Raw genomic sequence first — 23717 nt, forward strand, 5'->3', positions numbered from 1 at the left:
TATCGAGCAAACGATAGCGATGAATATAAGGCGGTAGATCCATGGGGTTATAGCATTGTAAAGTTCTAAGGGCATAGCGGAGGGATCTTGCTTCCTTTCTGCTATTCAAAATCCCCACGTAAGAACACTAAACAGAAACTGAAGTTTCCATAACAGACCGAATCAGTAAGAAATACAATGCTGGCAAACAGTACGGATCAGTAAGCTCTTTGGCTATTCTTGTAATGAAGCCGAGGTTTCCATTCTCATTTGCTAAAGCGTGAGAGTAGCTATCTAAAAGGCATTTGCGAGTCACTCAACAGCACCCAAAGTGTTGGCGGCCATTACACTAGCCATAGAAATTGTTTGGATGTCACTGAAGTGCAATACAATCTGCTGTGGATCGCACAATTAAAAACAATTTGGGGTCGTCAGCGTATATAAGTATGTATTACGATGGGGTGACACAGATAACATAATTGAAGAATAGGGATAATAGCAGAGGTCTATGGTTACTTCCCTGGGATACACCTGACATGTTGATGAAACTGTATTTTTCTATTTTTTCCACCTTAACAGTTAAAAACGATTGAAGAAATATAATTCAAGCCATCCGACGATGCCAGTAAAGTGTGCTAAGCCAAGTTGGTTGTTGTGGGCCTTCCTGAAAAAAGCTTTGATCTCGCGCAACAAGACGCTTCTAGAATCTCTAAAATCTTCGACACACAACACAAAGTCTCGAATATTTTGCTATGTTATTATGTCGGTGAATGTTGCAAAAATTCCATCTCCATAGGCACTACGGATGTTAGATTTGGTTAGTAGGGGGATGTGGATTTGGAGTGATTTATATAATATTCAACTAAATGGATAATAAAAAATAATTACAAATCAGATTGATCTCACCAAATTCACTTGGCTGATCTGTAATTAGTGCAGACCTAAAGCCATCACCGTTATGCTACTTTTTCCGAGCATTCCGCTAAGATACAGTTGACGAAGAAGGCATCGATGATGATCCGGGTGGCTGGTCTGACTGCAAACCACAGACAAATACTGATGGTGACATTTCCACTATGCTGAGTATATTATTATCGAGACAGCTAAACACAACAGATTCGAATGTGCAAGTATATAGCACAGTTTTCAAATTTTCGTCTGCTTTTGGTCTAAGCCTTCTTCTTAGAGTATAGAAGGGCACTTATCTGTTTACTCGATATTCGACTGGATACCAGATTCGGCCCACAGATCACTTTATTTTGTACTTGCAAACGCGTAGCACCCGCCATCCACGGGACAACCTGTCACGTCTTCCGAATGATCCGCGTTGAAAGTAAATTTCTTTAGATATTGGTAATAGGAAAGATTGCACAATCAGTTTTAATTTTGTTGTTGAAAAAATTGACGGGAACGAAAAAAAAATGCGTGGCCGACGCGTACGCCTACTGCGATCCATCAATTTCGTTTTCATGTCTGAACGCAAATTTACAAACTTCCACGATATTTGACATGTTCGAAAAGAGCGAATCTTGTGGTTTATCCAACTAGTCAACGATGCTGCTTAAGCAACGAAGTTAATCGCGGCGCTTGCTCCAACAATTGGTTGTAATTTAAAAATGGCCAGAATCCACACAAAGTATTCACGGAGCTCGACATGCCAGTACTAGTTTCGAGTCGAACAAGCTTGATATTCCACTTTCTAGAATCTCCTCCAAAACGGAAGTAGATGGTCCTCTTTGTATACTACTGCTACACACTCCATTCGCCCCGACAATTTTTCATCAGCCGTGTATTCAGTAATTTAAGAAACTGATATCTCAGTAAAGTGAGATTTGCTGATTTTCGGTGAAATATTTCACGAGTATCAGCTATCAAACGTCATTTTTACTGAGATTTTAGAAAAAAAAAATTTACTGAGATGTTAGTTGTTGAGATATCGAAAAAAGACGCGAAAAAAGCTGGGATTCGGCAGAAAAAATTAAGTGGGGGTGAGCCAACTCAATCCAATATGTTATAAAATACCCATAAAACAAGCCCCTCTTCTTAGAGGCTCTAGTGCGTAGATTTGGGATTAAAATATTTAGCGAAACGTTGCATTGATCAAAGATGAACATCTATGAAATGAGGCTTGTTGAGCACAAGTCAGCTTATCGACTAATGCGATATAATGTCGGAGCAGAGAGTCCCGTCGAACACCTCTGACTTTCAGATCGTGCAAATGTTGAGCGAATTTCGTGATCTTCCAACTTCCAAACAAGAAAAAGGTTGGCTGACACAAACATGAATGTCGAAGCAAAATGCAAGAGGGAAAGGAAATATTGTGCAGACTTACAGCTCAACCGTCGTGACCTTCTCGTGTTCATTTCCTGGGCACAGGGATTCTGCAGCTTCATCATGGCCGGACGGGACTCTTCCTCGGGACTCGCACACAGTCACTCGCGGTACGCACTTGAATTCTTGGGATTCGCAATCAGATAGGGAGAAACCGACTTTTTTACCAAAGTTCTTCGCGTTTTCGTCGGAAGATGTTGTTCTTCTTGTTCACCGGCGGCATCGAACGGGCTGCATATTCCCGCAATGCTCGGTCTCTCGCTCGCTCAAACGTTCACGGTTCCGGTTGATAGGAACGTGAAAATGCGGAAAACTTCTCTCATTACCTGTGCCGAGAGTTTTTCTCCGGGAAGTACGCAGCAACTATTTTGTTCCAGCCGCACAACGCTATCCCCATTCGCAGCTGCACTCAGCCGAATCTAAAAACTTCTGAACCATGTGGTTTTTTGTTTGACAGTTCCAGTGTTGCCGTCATCTCGTGACTGATTACCCATCGCGGGTGGGATGCGTTCGCACCCTCCTCTTTTTTTGACTGCGTACTACACACTCCCGTCTAACACTTCATTATTGCACTTATGTTAACCCTTTACCCACCAGTCTCATGAAGTACGCGATGTTAGCATTCGTTCGTCTTCCACGAGAAGGCCTTCTTCATCTGTGAAGCATTGTGAATGCAAAGCATCCCGGTTCTGTGAACGCACACCAGCCGAAACTGTAACAACAAATGAGGAACCAAATCAGTTGCTTTTTCGTTCTATCCTTTCCCACCACCGATGGCTTGTTCACGAAGCTCTTCAGGAGCGACTCGCGGTTTGCATTGTGTTTTCATCAAGCAATTCTATTTCGATGCTATTTTCGCACAATACAATAAATATCTCGAAATAGAATAAACGATAATCCTAGATGCACTTCGCCAATAAAAATGCCTTCAATAAAAACGTTGCATGTTTTTCAGAACCTTCTGTTAGCTTCACGAAGGCAAGGGACAAACGTTCTCAAGCGAAGATTCTACTTGATTGCTCTTGGCTGTTCTAGCTTCATCATTCGAATACAGTTCACGCATCGAGTGAGCCACTGTGTAGCATTTCGAATCTCTAACTCGGATGTTACCATGAGTAACATCATGGTTTGATTATTTTGTTATTAACAGTTAGTAACTGACGCGTGAGTGAACCAATTTTTACATGTTTGACCGCTAGAAGCGACATTCAACAACGAGCTCGATATGAAAGTCAAAAAACGAGGTTATTGGCGCCGATTTATCGACGAGTTATCGAGAGAAACATCGATAAGCACTTTTTGGAGCACTCCCAGTCGTATGTAACGAAAGCATGGAATTATCCAACTGTTGGATACTCAATTTTGCCTAGAAAGTCTGTCCGGCACAGAGGTCGTATTTCCCATGATATCGCGGACGAATCACCGTTTGGTGAAGTTCTCACATGCTCTTTTGTCATAGAACAATAATGTTAGACAGAATCAAATTTCACTGAAAAAAATCTACCTAATTTTTCAAAAATGCGTTTGCTAAATTTACAATAGTAAAACATTGTCCCACGTGATTGGAGGCAAATGAGATTAATCGCCATTCCAAAACCAGAAAAATCTGCCTCCGATCACAATTCGTATTGGCCGATGTCTATGCTGTTTTGTATCCGGAAGTTGATCGAAAAAATTATCCTATTCCACCTCGACAATTGGGTCACAGCAAATGGCTTTCTGTCAAATACACAATTTGGATTCCGCAAAAGCAAAGCGACAGGTTTTTCAACAAAAAATGAAATGGTCTAAGCGAGCAAAGAGCAAATGGCATCAGTGTTCTTGGATACTAAGGGGGCATTTTTAGCATGCCGATTTATCGACATAAACCAGTGCAACTACAGCTTCAACAAATGGGTCAAACTCTTTCTCAGCAAATATCTAGGTATGGTTCGACTCCTAGACTATCTGGAGATGTCAGATACTTGGAGACCTGTTCAGACTGATCCAAACAACGATATTGACGTTGTCAATATGGGAGTTGCTTTTTTCGCTTCTTTGCGAACACATACTTATACTTCATCAAACACAACAACCAACAGGTCCAGGTTTGATGGCTCCACTGGCTTAGGTATATCCAATTAAAATCTCAGTGATGCTGTCCTGCTTCAGTTTTGCGTCGCAGAATTTGCGGCTGTTCACCATTCATCTAGAGTTCACAAATAGTTCGGTCACAGATAATTACTTTATCGTTTCGGACTGCGTCAGCTCGATATTCCGCGGTTAAATAAGGGAGGTCCTGAGTGCTTTATCTGAAAGATCTAACAAGATTATCTTCGCACAATTACCTGTGCACTGATTGGAATAGCTACATTCTTCTTCGCTGTAATGCGAACGTTGTATTAAACTTTCCATGAAAGGTTTGTACATCAAATTTGAATTAATTTCCTACTAAAATGTAAACACGTCCTTGTTTGACACTATTGGTCTTACCTGACAAGGGTTTAACCACACGAATTAGCATCTTTGACAGTTAACCCAGCAAAAGGACAAGGCAGTTGAATGGAGGATGCGACGACGTATCAGTTTCATTGGAACTGAATCCCCTTTAAGCATTTTCGTTCGATGTTGGACCGAATCGATGATTTTGTCGAACCTCCAATTCACCCGAGAAACGTCAGAAGGAATAAACAAAACAAATCGAACAGAAAGGGAAATTAATATTGAATACTTTACACGGGTACGAAAAAACTACCAAAAGTTGAGCTCTTTTGACTTAATCTCGGGATATCGTGGAATAAGGTAAAATTAGGTAAACCGTATTAAAGGTAGTTTCCCTTTAACCACGGCGAAAATCACAACTCATTGAAAGGTTTTTTATACTCGACCTTGAGTTAAATATAACTAAATTTAAGTTGAATGTACCTAATTTTGAGTAAACTTCACACAACTCAAAAGTACCTTATTCCATGGAAGACCCGGACGGAGTCGAATCTCTCTCTTTGTTTTTGACAACACTAATAAGTGCGAAAGCGACGCAAAAATCAAAACTACCTGTTTTTAAATTAAAAGAACTTATTCTGTGGGTTTTTTTCCGTGTAGGATGACGTCACAAATGAACAGAGTGTTTATTTTTGACAGTTTGCTCAAGTGAATCTAGTCATCCACAAATTTTTCTAAGTCCATATAAACAGTACAAGCAAACTGTCAAGAAAAGTGAGATTAACTGTTTCAGTAAAGAACCTAATAGAAGTTACCATGGACCATTTTGTACAGAGTGTTAACAAAATAGTAGTAAACATAGCTGTAGAAATGCTCCCATGTCTAGTATTACTTCACGTTTTCTTTTTCGAGGCACAATGTACCTACTGCAAATGGTGTTTTGCACAGATGTTTAGTTACTTCTCACCACACGGTGCAATGTAGTTAGTAGTTCTCACACACTAGTAACTTGGTGTCATTTGTAAATGTATCTATCATTCACAACATTTCCATTAGTGTAGCTAGATCGCTAGTTTTGTATCTTGTACCTCTTTTGGTAACGTATTTTTCCGTTCTGTTTCTTTTCTATTTCCATGTGTATCGTTTGCGCGTATATTTTGTGACATTACACTTATGCTCGATATGGTCCAACAACAACAAAAAACATTCAGGTTTGTACGACGGAATCTGCCGCGGCGGTCGTGATGATTCTTCCGCCAGTGACGATGGCGAACGAGCGGAACGGGACACCGTCACTTTCATCGTCGGCGGAGGTTGTCAAACCACCTCGAATCTGCAGCTGTCGGCTTTGAACACACTGAATACCGGTATGATAACTCCGAACACGGCAATGACCTATCTGGGAAGTCACGGCCAACAGCAGCAACAGCAGATGGCGACACCTTCGCCGACACTTTCGCTACAGCAGTACCATCACGGTAGCAGTGGCAGCAGTAACGGTTTAAACTACTCCGGTTCGGTTTCGTCGACTACAACACCCTCTTCGCCGCTATCGTCGCCGTTCTACTACAGTAGTTTGCAGTCTGCGCATGGTCAGCACCTTCAGCAGAACATAAACGACAGGTGAGTTAGAAGATGCATGTGCGTTTGATTTTAGAGCTTTTTTATTATAAAATTGTTCCTTTTAAATTTCGACTGGATAACGACAAAAATAGTTCACAAAGCTTACAAGATGAAACGCTGATCTCTTCTTCGAGCGAGCGGATTGTGCCGCCCCGGGCGAAAAAGGTTCCCACTAAGCTGCCCCAGATCGGACCGGGTGGTCTGGGGAAGACACCGATGCCTCCGCCGCGGAAAACCATGTCGTCACAAAGGTAAGGTTGTGTGTGGTTTTTGTATTTCTATGATTCTTTAGTAATGCTCCTTGTGCACCAATTCTAGCCGTAGGAACTGTTTTTTATTATTGATTTCTTTTGTTTCACTTGGAAGCTAATTGTTGTTAGAAATACGCTCTGTTCGGCTGATTGTTTGTAATATTCCTTATTCGAGAAACTATAATTGATAATAGAAGCACCAAGCTTTTGACGAGTTAGTAAACAGAATTGCAGTCAATTTCTAATCTAGGTTTGCTCTAATGTTTACAAAACCCATATGACAGTTTCAGCGGTAGGCTACTTTCTTCCTATATTCATCTCAGTAGTCGGGAAAAACATCAAATTAGGGTAGATGCAAATACAAATTTGTATTTGGTAGATGGGTGAATGAGGTTGAAGTGCTACTTTGAACCAGTTAGAAAATTACCTCTAAACAATATTTAAATAAAAAATCTTTTCTTTAAAAGTAACTAACCTTTGTTATGAGAAATCGGCTAATCGCTTACACACCCGCCGGTTATTTACATAAATCGGCATCGGTGTTTTCTAATGCCTTTTTCACTTGAAGCGAAACTGAGTCAGGTTTTATTCTCATCTCCTGTCATAATGGGTGAACTGACAAACGTTGGGTTTGCTAGCTGACTTCAATTTCAGTTAGAAATGAAACTTGTGAAAAAATCAGATCAATCCGCGAATTGGTTGTGGAGATATTGAGTGCACCAGAAACGCTGTAAAAAATAATCGTTTCAAATCAACGTCCATTGCTTCGTAAATTTTTGCCTGTCGATTAACATCTGATTGGGCCATGAAACCAACTGTCAACACCAGAGTTAAAAATAATCGAAGCTCTTTTTTGACGGCTGAAGATGAACCTGATGTGACTCGCGGTATATAAAAAAAATTCATTCAAATATATCTGTTATTCATTCACTCGAATATCGTACAATATGTTCATTTCACTAATTATCTAGCAAAATGTTTTCAAATGCTGGTAAAGCATATGAAACAACAATCATCATCGCTTACATTGCGCTAGAGCCTACTTTGATGCGTCCGATTGGTGCCGCACGGTCGCTTCGTATAATAATCGGAGACGAATGAAAATCTCCATGGATGAATGGGCGGTTTGCTCGTTTGACGTTTTCAGCTGCGTCACTAAATATTGAAAATGAATGCGACTGAACATGATCAATTTTTATTCAATGAATTTGAATATTTTCAACTCTTGTCAACACAATCTTTTATTCATCTAGTGTCATCTCAATCGGTTATTTACCATTTATCTGTCAGTCTCATTCCAATCGAGCATGGGACCTATCAACAGCATTTCAATCGAGGGAAATCTATTGGAGCCATTCTCGAACGAGAGCATTGGTAGTTCTCGTGCCCGAGTAGTATGACACTGACAGATAAATGATAATCCGTCCAGCATTTCCGCTCAAAATGTATTGCAATTTGTATTGCTTTCTTGAGACATATTCTATAAGATATGCCTTTAGATAAGATTGGTACTACCTTATTTACATAAAAACTGAATTCAACTGAGGGCAAAGAAAGATATAAAAACCCCTTATAAAACGACTTCAATTGCCATTCGAAAGCCATAGTAAATCTTCCGTCGAATGCTTCTAATGTTTCTCTTTTTTTGTTTTTCAAATCTGTCTGCGTTATTTACGAAAACTTCTTCCCGCAACCAGACGCCAATACCTGCAGGACAAGAGCAGTAGCAACAGCAGTAGCAAAAGTGATATTACCGATCTTTTCCCCCAATAGATGGCGGGGTTGGGACACACCTGTCGAAAGCAAAACGAAACAAAATATAACAAAGCAGCAACAACAACAAGAAGATAGTATTCCCACACTGAGAGTAGTGAAACCGAGTGTATTTATTTGTAGTTTTAAGGGAAATGCGTGAGATAGAAAGAGTATACATGGATAGGGGTTTCCGTAGCAGTGATGTAATATTATTTCGATTTCAACCGTGAGTGAGTTGAGTGGGTGGCTTATTTTGATTGTGGCTAGTTTGTTTGAAGATTAGGTGTTTTCGTTTCGAATATTGGTGGTTGCTAGAAGCTTGGCCGGTTTTTTCGGAATGTCATGCTTATTGCTTTTTAGATTTGTTTGATTGTGTTTTTTGGCTCGTAAATTTTCATTCGATCTAATTTGTAATCACATTTATGGCTGAATTAAATTAGCTTTAGTAGGTTCTTGCCGATGCGATGATAATGTTTTAGGTATTGATTATTTACGTAGATTTTTGAAACGTAAATAAATAGTAATCTCACGGTTAAGATAAAGTGAGGGCGGGAGCTTAACGAAGCCATGGTTTTCATATGGAATCAACCGGATCATGGTGATGATGTTTTCATGGGTTTATCCCATTTAAAACCCTTTAAAAACACCATGCAGTGGGTGTTTTTAAGTTGGACCAAGACCATAGGGGTGTAATGGGCTTTCCGTTTGCTCGGGTTATCTATTTACAATCAATTGGCGGGTTTCCATACAATTCCTCGAACGCAATTTACCAGTGCGAGAGGGTATTTTTTCCGCTTTCTACGCTATAGCAAAACTCTTCTTCTTCCTTGTGGTTGGACTGCAATTGATGGGAGAAAGTAATCGGAGAAACTGCTTTATTACGTTGACTTTAATTTCATTTTCCTTTTTAAGGTTCCAGTTTACTGCGTCGTGGTTGAAATTCGACTGAATGAGTTCAAGAAGAATCTATGACTAGTATAAGAAGAGTACCAGAAGAGCATAAGAAGAGTGCAAAAAGAGCCCGAGTCAATTATGAGTCCAAAAAGTTTCAAATAAGACTCCACGAAAAGCTGAACTTTAAAACGGGTCCAAGATATTCGAGAAACAAATCAAAAACTACATAAAAAAGTCCAATAAGAAAGCAAGATGCGTACAAGAAGAGACTAGTTATTTTAGGAACTGCCCAAGATGACCCCAGAAAGAGTCCAAAAAGATTCCAATAAAAATTCAAGGCGAAAGCGGTATCTGAGGAAGCACAAGCGACAACGAAAGGTTAGACAAAAAAATAAAGAAACTTGGAGAAGAATGAAATGAATTAACAAAACGACGATCAAAAGCAAGCAAGCGGTTGGAACACTGTCGAAAAACACAAGGCGAAACCGACAATGCAGAAGGAAAAGGAGGAGTCGGAAGAACCGATATACGCTGAGCTCCTTCGAAAAGTGAGAATCGTCTCGGTGCTGAAGCAGTTAGGGGAAAATTTGGTGAATACCCGTCGCACAGGTGAAATGCTCTTCGAACCAAAGAAAGATCTTACGGTCAAGTCACTCACAGAAAAGTCGCTAAACAGGAAGGAAGCAACCATAAGTGCTGTATCCCACGGGACAGTGATCGAGTGCAGGAACCTTGGCGAGATCAAACCAGGTGACGAACTGAGAAGCGCGCTAAAAAGCATGAAATCTGGGATATGCACCAATGGTATACCGAATGGCAAGGTGCCAGGAATCCAGGACCCGAAGAAAACCGAAATCAAAATTCCTCAGTAACCGAAAGAACAATAGCCACAACTTTCAAATGGAATCCTAAACTCCCCATTAGAGATGTCGGTTACTAATTAAGGATGTGATACAACAGTCCAAAGAAATGACAAGCAAAACACTAGGATTAAAGCTAGAGCACGTATTTGTGCACAGCATAGTTGACCAAATTTGCGTCTTAAAGGACGGATACGTCAAGCCAGATTTCAAACAACTCCCAGGTCAAGAGTTTCACACGCCAATCGGAAAAGGAATGGTTCGAGACAAATTGAAACAGAAAAATTTGTCAAAGCTTTCAAGGAAATACTTGGTGTGGTATGCGATTTGTACATGTGGCTTGAAATTTTCGGGCAAGTCGTCTCCAGATGGATGAAAAACCTCCAAACTCGCTAGAATTTCGACCAATTGACAAATATTGGGCAATCGTTAGGTGGAATCTCAAGAAAACTTTAGGAAGGAGGAACGAAAGCAAATTGGTGTTCACAGTGGACACAACAGCGGAGAATAACCTGTTGGAAGGGATAAAACATAAAACCCGACAATTCGCTTTGGGAACATCGAAAGATTTTATATATTGTGGTCATTGAACTTTAAAAAGAAATTTTGTTTGTTAGGTTGTTACGCACCACCGAGGAATACAGTGGAGCAGCACAAGTGTTATGTCAATAAACAGTCGGTGTCCAGCCTGCTGGTGGAACGAAACGTTAAGCACTCTTCGGGTTGCTTGTCTTAGAGCCAGAAGACGCGTTCAGCAAGCCAAAACCGAAACATAGAAAGACGCCTAGCATAGTGTACCGTACGTCCAGAAACGCTTTCAAAATCACTAAAAAGAGGTATGCCGATAAGCTGTTCCTATTGTGATAATGCTTATCGAGTCGTCGATGGCGAAGGTCAAAGTCTATCGATGCAAGACGAAAACTTTCCGGATAAGCTGAGGTAAGGTAACCGTAATTCCCCGAAACATGATCCAATAACGTAGCCATCGACACCGCACGGCGATGTAGAAGCAGAAATCGCCGGAGAAATGCAGGTTTTCACAAGCGATCTTCTAACAGTGTTCAAGGGTTTAAAATTGATGATAGCTCCTGGTCCGGATGGAACCCCAACGAGGCATTGAACAGTGCAATCCTGGCATTCCTGGATATGGGCAGGACGGTGATGACGTAGTGCTTGAAAGAAGGCTAGTTTCCAAATCGATGAAAGCTGCAGAAGCTAATGCTGCTATCCAAACAAGAGACGACATCATACAGGCGCATAATTCTGTTGGATACACTCAGGAAGCTCTATTATCAACGAGGTAACTAATTGCATTCTTCAATTACAATCTAATCAACATGAATGCGCCGATAACGTGAAATTCGATGACGTGAAGGACGCGTTTTATTAGTGCCTTGACAAAGCGCGTATAGAGAGTGCCCAAAGCATGACGTAAAAATCGTAATCGGAGATGCTAACGCTCAGGTCGGTATAGAGGACGTTTTCCGTCGCATAATCGGTAGGGAGAGCCTTCATTCCACTAGTAAATTTCGCTGCCGCCAGAGCGATGGCCATCAGTAACACCTACTTTGCACGAAAGAATATCCGAAAGCACACCTGGAGACATCCAAATGGTGAAATTTGCAACCAGATAGACCATGTCGACTCCGATCACTAACTCGTTGTCAATAAGGTTCAACTGTCGCGAACGAAAGATCACAGCGAACGAGGCGTTTCAATATTCAGCTATTGTCAGCGGAAGGAGTATCATCCGAATACCGCCGGAGGCTAGATGAACAGATTAGTGAAAACAACGAGAGTGTTAACATCAACGTTCTATGGGAGTCAATCCATGGAGCGGTGAACACAACAGCACGAGAAGTGATAGGCACTGCGCAAAGACGACCGATGGCTGGTTGGTTCGATGTGCAATGTCAGAGGTTGACAGATGAAAAGAACGTTGCCAGAAGCAGAATGTTGGTGTCAGGTACCCGGCTTAACATGGGAGGAAAAAGAAGTGCCTGCTAGCTGACTAGACGGCCTGATTTGCCTCCTCTTTAAGAAAGGGCATTGACTGGAGTGCGCTAATTACTGAGGAATAAATCTTCTTAATTCGGCGTACAAAATTATGTCCCGTATTTTGTTCAACAGATTGAAATCGCTTGAGAAGTCCTTCGTCGGCGAATACCAAGCCGGGTTTCGTGAGGATTGATCAACTGCCGATCAAATGTTTACCCTGAGACAAATCATCTGTTCCTAGATATCAAGGTGGCCTACGATTCACGTTTTTCGACGAAACTAATACGGCTGATTCGTGTAACGCTGGATGGACCATCATCACACGATCGCATATGCTCCTGGGCCTTGCGGACGATTTCGATATTATCGCGATCGATCGACGTGCCGTGGAAGAGGCATTTGCGCCTTTTAAGAATTGGACTCATGATTAATACCGGCTAAATATAGCCGCTGGTAAACAACATGGGTCCAATAGTGGTAGTGTAGTGGTGCTAGATGGTGAAATATTTGAGATTGTAGATGAACTTGTCTACCATGGAACTCTAGTGACATGCGATAACGATATAACCCACGAGATGAAAATGCGTATTGTTGCTGAAACTAGGGCTTATTACGGACTTCGTAACCAACTTAGGTCCCGCAGTCTGCGAGCGAAGACGAAATTCGCTCTATATATGGCCCTGATTCTCCCGATGGCTTTATACGGTCATAAAGCATGGACGTTAAAGGAAGTCGACCGTAGAACGTTCGGAGCATTCGAGTGTAAGGTGCCGCGAACAATACTCGGCGGTAAGCAGGAGAATGGAATCTGGCAGCGTCGCATGAAGCATAAGTTATACCAATTATATAAAGGGATGGATATTGTGGAGCTGATACAACACGGCACACTGCGGTGGGCTGGACACGTGGTCCGAATGCCGCATGAGCATCAAGCGAAAACAATATTCAACAGGGAATCGCGGAAGAGGCCGTTGGCTTCGTGGCAGGCCGCGTACTCGATGTCTTTGTGCGGTTGAGGAGGACCTGAGGGTGCACAACGTTCAGGGCGACTGGAAGCGATTGGCCCTGGATCGAGTCCAGTGGAGGAGGATACTAGGAGGAGCAGCAGTAGCCCATCAAGTATCAAGTAGGTAAGGAAATGCACGGAGCAGGCGTCCCAATAGAACAGGAGTGGGAATCGATACAGCGCCGTGGTAAAAAAGTGAAGAATGCGTTGAACTGTAACAGTATAATTGCACAAAATGCATGTCCCCAAATATGCAATATTCTGAAAAGCTACTTTCAAAACCAAGTGTTGGTCTACGATACAAATTCGGGACAGAAGCCGATGAGGATCACGGCGAAATTCCACAAAGCGTTATGCTTTTCCCGCGCGTTGGAACATGATGTATAGCAGCGTTATTACTATAAAGCTGCCTATAGGAGCTGATATAGTTTCGCTGATTGCGCCTTTGTAAAAATAACGAATCGGAAGAGGTTAAAATGCTGGCGATCACCAACTTAATGGAAAATTGGATCAGTGGAGATACCTAGCCCATCAAAACGGAGGTTATACCAGTCAGCCGCTGAAATACTCAGGAGTAAAGATGGTCTAATTGCTTAAAATTCAATAACCTACGCGACGGTTCTAATGGTCCAAAAATCAGTAAGAGGTGATTTAGATACTGACATACGGCGTTTCAGTAAAAGAGATGTAAGGGGTGTTCAATGAAAAATAAAGATTTTATTACCTTTCTATAATTGAAGTATAGAATTGCTCTCTGGACTCCCTAGCAATGGGTGACATGTTTCTTTTCGCTCGGGTGCTGTCAGTTCAATCGAAGATGGCGTCGAAACAGCAAGCACTCCGCGAGCGCGTTGTACGGTTTTACGAAACGCATGGTCATCGTCATCAAGACGAAAACGTGCCCGTGAGTACAGTTTACCGGATCCTCTAACTCGAGTAGGTCACGTCAGTGCACCGATGGCAAGTTTTGGCCATAATAGGAAGCACGGTATCAAGAGGAATTCTGCCGCCGGAGAGGTCTCAGTCGGAGTAGGTTAGTCTCACCACTGAGGACGATCTGAAAAGACATTCGGAGTTAAATGTTTCAATAACGCATCTAAAATGCCTAAATACGCAGAAAACGAAGAAGATGTCAAAAATCTAGAAATTAAAAACAGGAAACTTCTGAGTCTCACGTATGATAGTCATAGCAAAACAACTTCTCTCATGTAATTATTGCGCTTGTTAAAAAAACTGCCGCATTGTTTCTAATCTAAAGTAATCATCACGACTGTTTGACATCACAAATGAAATTCACGGTGACAAAACCATTTTTAAATCGACAAGGAAAAAACAGCGTTTACTGGCGCCGGTTTGGCGAAAGTTCTAGCTTCCGATTTATTGACCAAATCACGTATCGACAATTTTCGCTTGGGACTGTTCCGACAGATGCCTCGATGTTTATATTTAATTTATACCATCTAAAGAACGTTCTGTGTTCAAATCTCTGCGACAGTTGCCTTGTTCGTAGCTGACTTGGATTCGATCCCAAACCTTGCCATTAAGAAATGATTGGCCGTAAGGGTAAAATCTTTATATTCGAAACAATTTCAAAAGAAGCAAATGGCCCTAATGTTACAACCTCTATAATAAGAAAAGAAACAGAATCTTATCGCAACCGGTACCGTTTGATTTGTTTCAATTCATTCCGTTTGATTTTTGAACTTATTAACCCAAAACAAACTTATTTAACTGTGAAATTATTACCCATACTATAATTCGTTTCATTTCTCTTTTCCCCCAAACTCACGCACCCACACAGCCTCTTCTCGCTGGTCCGATCAACCGACACCGACGTGGTCCCCCTGGGATCCCCATCGCTATCTCTTCCACCGACATCTTCGAGCGCTGCGTCGTCGCCGGTCGGACCACCAACCGGTGGTTCCGTTTCTGCAGCAGCCACGCTACAGCTCCAGCAGCTCACTGATTACTACCTTGCCCAGCAACAGCAGCACCCATCAACCCACAGTAGACAACAGCAGCACCATCAGCAGGTACAACAGGGCGACGGTAGTGGTCTCACTACCGGCGGGACTGCACCTGGAGGAACCGGAACGGAACTGGACAACTGCTCGACCGATTCGTCCACCGTCGACGAGGACGTCAAGCGACGAGGAAGACGAAAGTTACCGTTTCCCTTCGGGAAGAAGTTTGGCAGTAAATCCAAGAAGCATCAGTAATGATCGGCGATCGGCACCGGCACTCGACGACGATGATGAAGATGATGATGAGAAGGAGGAGGATGAGGAGGGTGATCGACAACGACGGGTTCTGGCGGCTAGCAGGAGTAAAAGAAGTAGCAGTGTGTGACAAAAGTGGCGCAGCACCATTGGCAGTATTCGAAGCCTGGTCAGTCGGAATAGGAGGCTCGCGAAAGAGAGCGACGAAACTTGTGATACTAGTAGCCAACGGGGACACAGTCCTGAGGGGGATGGTGGTAGACGGTAAGTCACCTTTGTTTCATCAGTTCCATCACCAACACCATTACCACCACCCGACAATCGAATCGTGTGTGTGGTTTGCCTTCGTTGATTAAGCTTTTCTAATTTTTGTTTTGATTTTGATTTTGTTGGGTACCATAAAGAAGTCAATTCCACTTAGTTGCTTGATTGGGCGCGGGTTTAAATGTTGTAGAGCGTAACTAAAAAGCAGAAAAGGTTAGTCAAGCAAATGTGGCAATGCTGTGAGTGAGAAAGTATAGTAGATTCGTACCTCTTCCAGGCAGCCCGATTGTCGGGGATGCAAACTTAAAAAAACACTTAACTTAGCGAACCTGGGTGTAGATACTTTTAGATGTATATCGAACATTGTTATTGTATTTGTTTTTAAGAATGGACACGGATAACACAATTGCAAAAATAAAACAAAAAACAAACACCAAGCGTTAGTGTCAAGGAAAAGCGTTGTAGAATGAGGGCCGTGAAACGGATCGCGGATTCTAAAAAGTCTGACGAAAAATTTGAATGTTATAGTTTATTGAGTTTGAGACGGATAAAAGTTTTTGTTTTAAAATACATATTATACCTAGAGTCGATAATCGAGAGCGAAATAATTTACTGAATCAGGTGAAACATAAAAAAATCTGCAATTTAGAATATTAGTGAGGTTGAAGGAGCTTGAAGCGATGCGCCGAATATTGTTTCTCTTAGGCGGAAATGCTGGTAAAATGCGTGTTGAAAATTAATTTTTTTATTTTTGATTAGTGACGATTAAATGTTGCGTGATTGCGAGTATGAAACAGCCCACTGTGCCATACCGCAACATGATCCGCACAAATAATAGTCTGATGACTCGGCAGACTTGTCTAGAACAATCAATACTTAAAACAAGCTCGCAATTTTTTTCAAAAAAATCATTTGGGATCTATTAGTTTTCTGGCTTTAGTTGTATCTGGAAAGATCAATCTCTTATGCTGTTTTCGGTTTTAGAATCGAGTCGCCCTAGGTTCGCTCTAATGTTTGCAATATCCATGTAAAAGTGACAGTTCCGAGCGAACCTAGAGCAACTCTGATCTAAAAACGAAATCAGCATTAGTTTGCTAAGAACTTATTACGTTACGCCAATCGTACAGTAGCTGGTGTCTTGCCCAAACTAAATCTCTATAGATTTTCGGTATTGTCTTCGAAATATTATTCATTTAAACGGGAGCAATTTTGTGAAAGTTCTAGTTTAATGGCACATGTAGACATTTGCCTAGAAATGATTCTGGTCCAACAGACGTGTTTGATGGACATGCTCTTACCTGCTGTTATAAAAATGTGATGGACTCCCAACCACGTTTGGGCTCAAATTTCGGTGACCGTATAGCCAATAGTACTGTTTGGCTGTCGGCAGTAATTCCTACGTGTCTGTAATGTATACCTATGCCTCTGGAAACCTGTAGAACACTTTCCCGTCGATATTGTTTCTTTAGCCCTCAAAAAGGCTAGGGGTGTTGCAAGCCTCGCGTTTTTATGAACTAGTAATAACAAATAGAAATTATCGAGCGTTTTTGGGCTTTAAATTCTCTCATTAATAAAACGACCAAAAGAGTTTTTAATTTCACAGGATCATGGCAACTATGCTTCTTGAAGTGATTATTTTAACATGTCTTTTTGGGGGTTAATAATTGGTCCGTCGACCAAGCCAGTCACCTTAGAGAATCATATTGTACCCTAATGCTCCATCATGGTCACGAAATTTTTGGAGCACATCCTTCATCCATCCATAAATTTTGTACCAGTCACGGTTGGGAGATGTTGGCGGTTTTCGCCACAATGTTTACCTTCAGCTGGTTTATTTCATCCAGTGATGTTTTCCACCAGAACCTGCAGACACTCCTTTTGCGTGATTTCCTACTACTCAGCCACGGCCTAACACCTCCGCAGAACAATGTTCATTTTGTCTAGGTAGGTACTTCTTTGTCGGTACCAGGCTTCTATTCGACGCTCTCGCATTTCTGCAGAAGGAAGACGATGTTGTGAATGCCGGATCGGCTGTATCCGGTGGACACGTAGTGTTGACTGTTTTCGCGATGGCTGCTGCAAATCAATTTATAACGCTGTCAAATTGTTTTCTGTGCACCACAGGGTTGCTACGATTGGCCATGCACGAATGGATTCACCACATTTCAAATCAGTCCATTTTTTCCAATCCTCACTCTGCGTTTATTTCGTGTGCCACATACGATAGGAGTCTTTTGTGTATTGCTCGTGAGACGGGCTGCCACTGAGGCACTTTTTACCAATTCTGTGGGCTTGTTTTGAGCAGAAATCTGTTGTAAAGTGTTCCTCATTGAAACACCCGCTGTGGACAGGGTTCAGGCGAGAACAGAGCTCCCTTGAGCTGGCAGATTTTGGGCCTTCCCGATAATGCTGTTTAGCGGTTTATGATGAGAGATTACTTTTTGCTGAATCCTCATTTACCGTCAACAGAAACTTTACATTTTCGTGGACTGTGCTTCTTTTTACGACCCCCAACGATCTGCGCAGAAATCTGAATGTTCACACGCATTCCGTTTCTGTCACATTAATCCATAATCCTATCGTGGTCGATTTGAAATGAGCAACAGTCTACCATTATAGTTGTTATAACACCATGACATGACTTTAGACGACAACAATTTACTGCAGAGGTCATCAATAAAGAGTACAATAAGAAGAGGTTCGAGATGACTCCCTTGAGGAACGCTCGGTGTAATATAGAACTTGGAATTGAAATTTCTCTATAATTTGGGACATCATGGACGTCACCGGTTTTGATGATTGGAGTAATCAGCACCTTCCATTTCGTGGGAAAAGTATTCTGAATATTGAAACGTATGAAAAGTATAGGTGCCGGTAGAGCCAGCGATGAGGAGCATTCCTTGATGAACGATGGTTGAGTTCGTCCGGATCTGTCCGCTTCAAACTATCACTAGTGTGTGGATTGATATATACTTGATATTCGGTGACGTGACTCGAAAACACTCCGAAACCTTTGCGGATGGAACCGTATGACATTTTACCAAGGGATGAGTCGCTTAGGACAATGTGCCATACCTACGATAACACGATATAAGATTACGATTAACAGTAATACACGATCATTTCACTCGTTTGTGTGGCACAATGAGGCACACTTCTAACAACGCAAAAACTGTCAACAAAGTGTAGTTAAATAATCATAGCATAAATTCGGGGGTTTACCCCTACCCATCCACGTATTTTATTTCCGGAGCCCCTTCTGGTCAGTTGACTACCCCTTGGTCTGCATTCTTCTTGAGCAGTGTACGGAGGCATGAGATAAAAAAAGTTGTGAGCACGATGCTATCCTGCCGTTCGATGATTTTCTTTGCCGTCTTACGTCCTATTGAACGTTTTCTTCAGATAAATGCATGAATCGAAGAATAAAAAATCGACGAAATCAAAGATTCCTAAATCTGATTCTAACAACCCTAAAAGATAAAAAAAAAAAATTTCAAAAAAAGCCTAGTTTTAAAAAACAGAATGCTGGAATTCAAGAGAAATTTTACAAAAATCAATAATCCAACAATTCCATAATTAAATGAAATGTAGAATCTAGGAATCCTAAAATTAAAACATTAATTACGGCAGAAGAGTAAGAAAATCTAAAGATTTAAAGAACATACATTGGTCTCTCGCACGGCATTCTCGTTACATTCTCAGCCCACTATAATCCTTCGTGCTTAATCAGCCTGTGAATGACAGCTCAGGTCTATACGCTTAGTACAGCTCATGGTTCATACATCTGAGCCGTTCTCCATTGTGTCTCCGAGTATTGAGCGCAACTTCTTTCACCAACACACACTGAGCAACAGATAGTCTGTCTCCTTCAACGACTACGCTTCTAAGCCGCTAAAGCTACAGGGAGTATCAGCGATTTGTATGGAACAAGATTTGTGCGCGTGTGTGAATTTAAAACCTCAACACTCAGAAAGTCCTACTCGCAACCGTAAGCAATCCTTTAAATCTCGCGGCTAACATCGTTATCACATGTCACGGCGGGGTTCCAAAATTTATGAACTCTTCGAGAACTTCGTTTCGTTTCCCATATATTTCTTCTTTAAAACCAACACTGTTCAGACTGCCTCGTTCTCTATAAGCTACCTGTCAAAGTTTGTATTCAATCGCACTCGGTTTTCAAAGTCTACCTACTAGAAGACACTAACGCCTCTTCCACTGCTCTGCGATCAACTTCAGTGATGTCGTCCGTGAAACCAAGCAGATTGCTGGGTAATGCCCGGGACATGATGACTGAACTTATGGTTGGTCATTCAAATTTAGTGATATTCATTGGAACCACGTTCATGTTGGAAACCCAAAAAAAAAAAAGATAATCTCAATCAAATAGGTTCGGCTCGATTGTATTGTTTTAGGATAACATCATTGCTTCGAAAATCAATTGTATTTCAAAAGCATGGAATTTGCAAGAGGCCTTTTTCGCATTCTTCTTGCCCGCATGTCACTCTCTTAGCAATGGCTAACTTTGGCCGATGCAGCGGAGTGATCTTGAATCCTTTCTCACAGGGTAAATGTCAATACACATCCAGCCTTAGTCTCACTTCACACTGTCTTTCTGTGTCTACTCTAAAAGCCAACTCGGGTAAGATTAAATTGGCGTTTCACGTCATCCGAGATGACCCTTCCGAATTGGGTGAGAAAAGTCGTGTGCAGTCAGGCGAGATTAGACATGTTGCGTCAAACGCCACGCAGAAGAAGGGTAGTCGACATCTCTTTAGTTGTTGTGCAATTCCTGCTAAGAGCTACGAACTGTCGAATCCTACATTGCCTATGTTTTCAGTGGAATAAACACGAACATTATGGAGAAACAGTCAGTGATGCTCTTTATTGTAGTGATTTACAACGCAGGTGAATATAAAGTAGGCCGAGCTATCATTCTTGTAAAACACAAGATTGGTGCTCCATACTGATGGCTCTGCCCGAAATAGACTGGGAAAAACTAGGTTTCCTCACAACACTTTTCAGATATTTTCTCAAGGTCAGCTTTTGTGTTATATTTGTTATGAAAATTGTGTAATTCTGCTCAGTGCAATGAAAGTTTTTAACGTTCAAAGTCTATCACCACTATTTTTTCCGAAATTTTGAAACTTGCTTTGGTATTCGCCGAAGAATTCGGTAAATCGGTAAATATTGCTAAGCAGAAGATGGCATTGATGATTGTTATGCCTCGATAGTTCTTACCCTCTAGATTATGACTAGATGATGGCAAATAAGGTCATCTATCCAATCCGAAGGCAGCCTGATCATCCAGATCACGCAGTGGATTGCTTCATACAACCGGTCACTTTTAGACGTTCGATCGGGATTCCGTCCTTCCCAACGACCTTATCATTCAAGTTACGAATAATAACTCAACAGTCTCCTTCCGCCTGTTAGGCACTTCCCCTCTTTATGTTGTTGATCGTTTTATTAAACTCGTCGATCCTGTCAAAGCTTCACTCTGTTTCTGCGACTGCCTTTTCATCGTATCCGTGTGTCGCGTGCCGATGAAGTTTTTCGCTCGGTGGCTCATCAGACATATAGCCGCTGCAAGCATTCAGTTTCAACGTCGAATTAGTCATTCTACTGATTTCAACGTTTGGACCCCAACAAATTTGCCGCTGATGTACCGATTGCTTTATAAAACTGCTGTCACACTGCTTTCAAATTAGGGTGACCATATCAGATGAGTGAAAACCCAGGATAGCCGAAACCCGTAACCTCTCAATGGAATGTGCCTTATCTCCAGGTTTTCCGTAGTTTAAAAGTTCTGGAAGTCTGCCAGGTTTCATGCTGTTGTTGGAAAAACGGCAATCCCGAATTGAGCGGAAGAGACGAAATATTTGAAGATCGTCTGCGCAGGACCGGCGAGGAGTTTTCGGCACTAAATACGCGTCATTGAAGTAAAGCGCAAACATCAACGGTCCCAAGTAGCTTCCTTGCGTTATTCCTAATGTAAAAATAAGTTCCTGGCAATCTTCAATGACAATCATTATCTCTCGATCGTAGAGCAAGGATCCAACCAGCTGCAAAAACTACCATTTAGTTCAAATTTATCAATTTTGTTATTTGAAAAACGGCGGATAGCTTGGTGTACATAATATCAGTTTGAGCGCGACGTTTCATACTCCCTGTTATGTAGGACGCTAGACTCGGCAGGCTGTTTAGCGTCCAGGCGTATACTCATGTTAATCCTGGATTAGATACTGCTTGCATTGACCCCGAAGTGGTTCCATAATCACCAGCTCGAGAGAGCGCTCGATGAAGTTATTCCACGATAGTTATTGATGTTTCGCTTTTTATGGATTGGAAACATGTTCGCGAACTTACAGTGAGACGAAAAAATGTCACTGGCAAGATAACTGAAGCAAAAGCAGAGTCGCCAAACCGTTGATGTATTCTTCGGGTCCCGGATTGAAAAACGATTTAAACCGAGAAGAAGCTTTGGTAATCATCGTTTCATCGACATTGACAGCGGCCATAGCTTAGTCCACAACTGGAAAAAAACTTTACTCTGCAAAAACTGGTTGAGGTTAGGTATTTCGTGAGGAAAACAAACCAAACTGCTTTTGTTTGACGTTTGACTTTGCATCAGTGATTGTAAATGAGAGAAAAACAGCTTTTTTGGCAACGTATGCCCCGGCGTTGTATGGCATCACGTCCAATGTTATCAGTATAGGCAGTGTTCGATTGGATTCGTTTTTTCACAGAAAAATACGAATCCAGTAAATTCAAAATGGAGTCTACGCAGTTCTCTTTCTAGAGTTTTTCTAGTTCTAAGGGATTCGTTTTTGACAGCTGAACCCTTTTCCAAAAGATTTAAAAATGAAGTGTCCGCAGCTCTCTTTCCATAGGTCTTCTAGTACCGTCCAGTTCTGGAAACCCCCACGATTGGTGGTCGAACTTTGTCTATAATTTGTTGATTAATGACAGTGATGTGAATGTCGGTTTAGAATCCAAGTTGGGATAGGTTTTTCATATGAACTTTGAAATTATTGGAGTGAAGTTACTTTTGCTGATTTCAGTTTTAGGTTCGCTCTTATGTTTACAAAATCCATATAAAAATGACAGCTTCGCGCAAACCTAGAGCGCAATCTAATAACTAAATCTGCATCTGATTCGGATCGTACAACGAGACTGGATTCTAACCGCGCCGTGCACTTACTATTCTTCTATTAAATTCTTCGCATAGACTGGTTAGTTCGACTGGTCTGTCTATGAAAGTACCATCTCTGTCTCTTGAAATACATGTGTTTTGCCAGCTCGCAGCGTTCAGTAGCAGCTTGATCACTGGCACTTTGAAAGTGCGGAGTCCAGGTCGGTGAGAAGTGCGCAATATTAATGTCAAAATGTATCTCACTGCTCGCCACTCGTCCCAGTAGGCTTCTCTAGGACCTGAATCATTCTATGTAACGCAAAAGCTAAACGATACCGAAGCTAACGTCTTGTCATTACAGTTTGTTTTCTATAGTTACCAAATGGATCATTTTAATTGAACTACAAATCTTCGATTTTTTACACAGTATCGGTGCACCAGCAAAAAGTTACTTTAACCTCAACAGCGGAAATCTCCTAGTAGTAGTAGTAGTTACAAAAAACTAATCGGATGGAAAAGGAAACTGTCACTGAAGCGACACAAACATACACACTCACACAGAACTAAGTCAGACAAAGTGTACAAAGTGAATGCGGAATCTAGTTAGTAAAAAAATAAATAAATTTACGTAACTAGTAAAACATTTTTCTGTCTGGTCGGGCAGACGGAGCGATAAACGATGGTATTATATATATTGGGAAATTGCAAAAAAACCGAGACGAAACAAATAAACAAAAAAAGATATAGAGTAGACTAGATAACTTATAGTACTTTTTAGTAGACACAAAACGATTTAGAAGAAGAATTAAACGTTATTCCAATATGAACATTATTGACAACAAACACAAGCGAAGAGACACAAAATAAAACAAAACAGTTCATGAACGAAGCAACCTATGTTGTTTTCGGTTGCCTGTTGTCTTTTATTAACAATTATAGGGGGAAAACAGACAACGTGGAAGAATGCGAGAAATATTTTCTTTT

General features: G+C 41.4%; 2 protein-coding genes across 14 annotated transcripts in view; both read left to right on the forward strand.

The window, feature by feature from the left end:
- Positions 1-16173, forward strand: part of LOC131690247 (stromal interaction molecule homolog) — a 45481-nt gene extending 29308 nt beyond the window's left edge. For 10 of the 13 annotated variants that reach the window (XM_058975930.1, XM_058975849.1, XM_058975858.1 and 7 more), the window contains 3 exons: positions 5943-6354; positions 6447-6605; positions 14920-16173. In XM_058975930.1, coding sequence (XP_058831913.1) covers positions 5943-6354; positions 6447-6605; positions 14920-15337 — 989 coding nt within the window. In that variant the 3' untranslated portion in view covers positions 15338-16173. Of the gene's footprint in view, positions 1-5942; positions 6355-6446; positions 6606-8302; positions 8591-14919 lie in introns of those variants that run through there. The other 3 variants (XR_009305549.1, XR_009305553.1, XM_058975943.1) reach the window with 3 other exon arrangements.
- The window catches only part of LOC131690221 (uncharacterized), a 79919-nt gene continuing 71662 nt past the window's right edge, over positions 15461-23717 (forward strand). Inside the window, exon 1 of the mRNA XM_058975838.1 lies at positions 15461-15601. The gene's annotated coding sequence lies outside the window, so the exon portion shown is untranslated. The remainder of the gene's footprint in view (positions 15602-23717) is intronic.

The sequence above is a fragment of the Topomyia yanbarensis genome, chromosome 1, assembly GCF_030247195.1.
Source record: "Topomyia yanbarensis strain Yona2022 chromosome 1, ASM3024719v1, whole genome shotgun sequence".
Taxonomy (NCBI): Eukaryota; Metazoa; Arthropoda; class Insecta; order Diptera; family Culicidae; genus Topomyia; species Topomyia yanbarensis.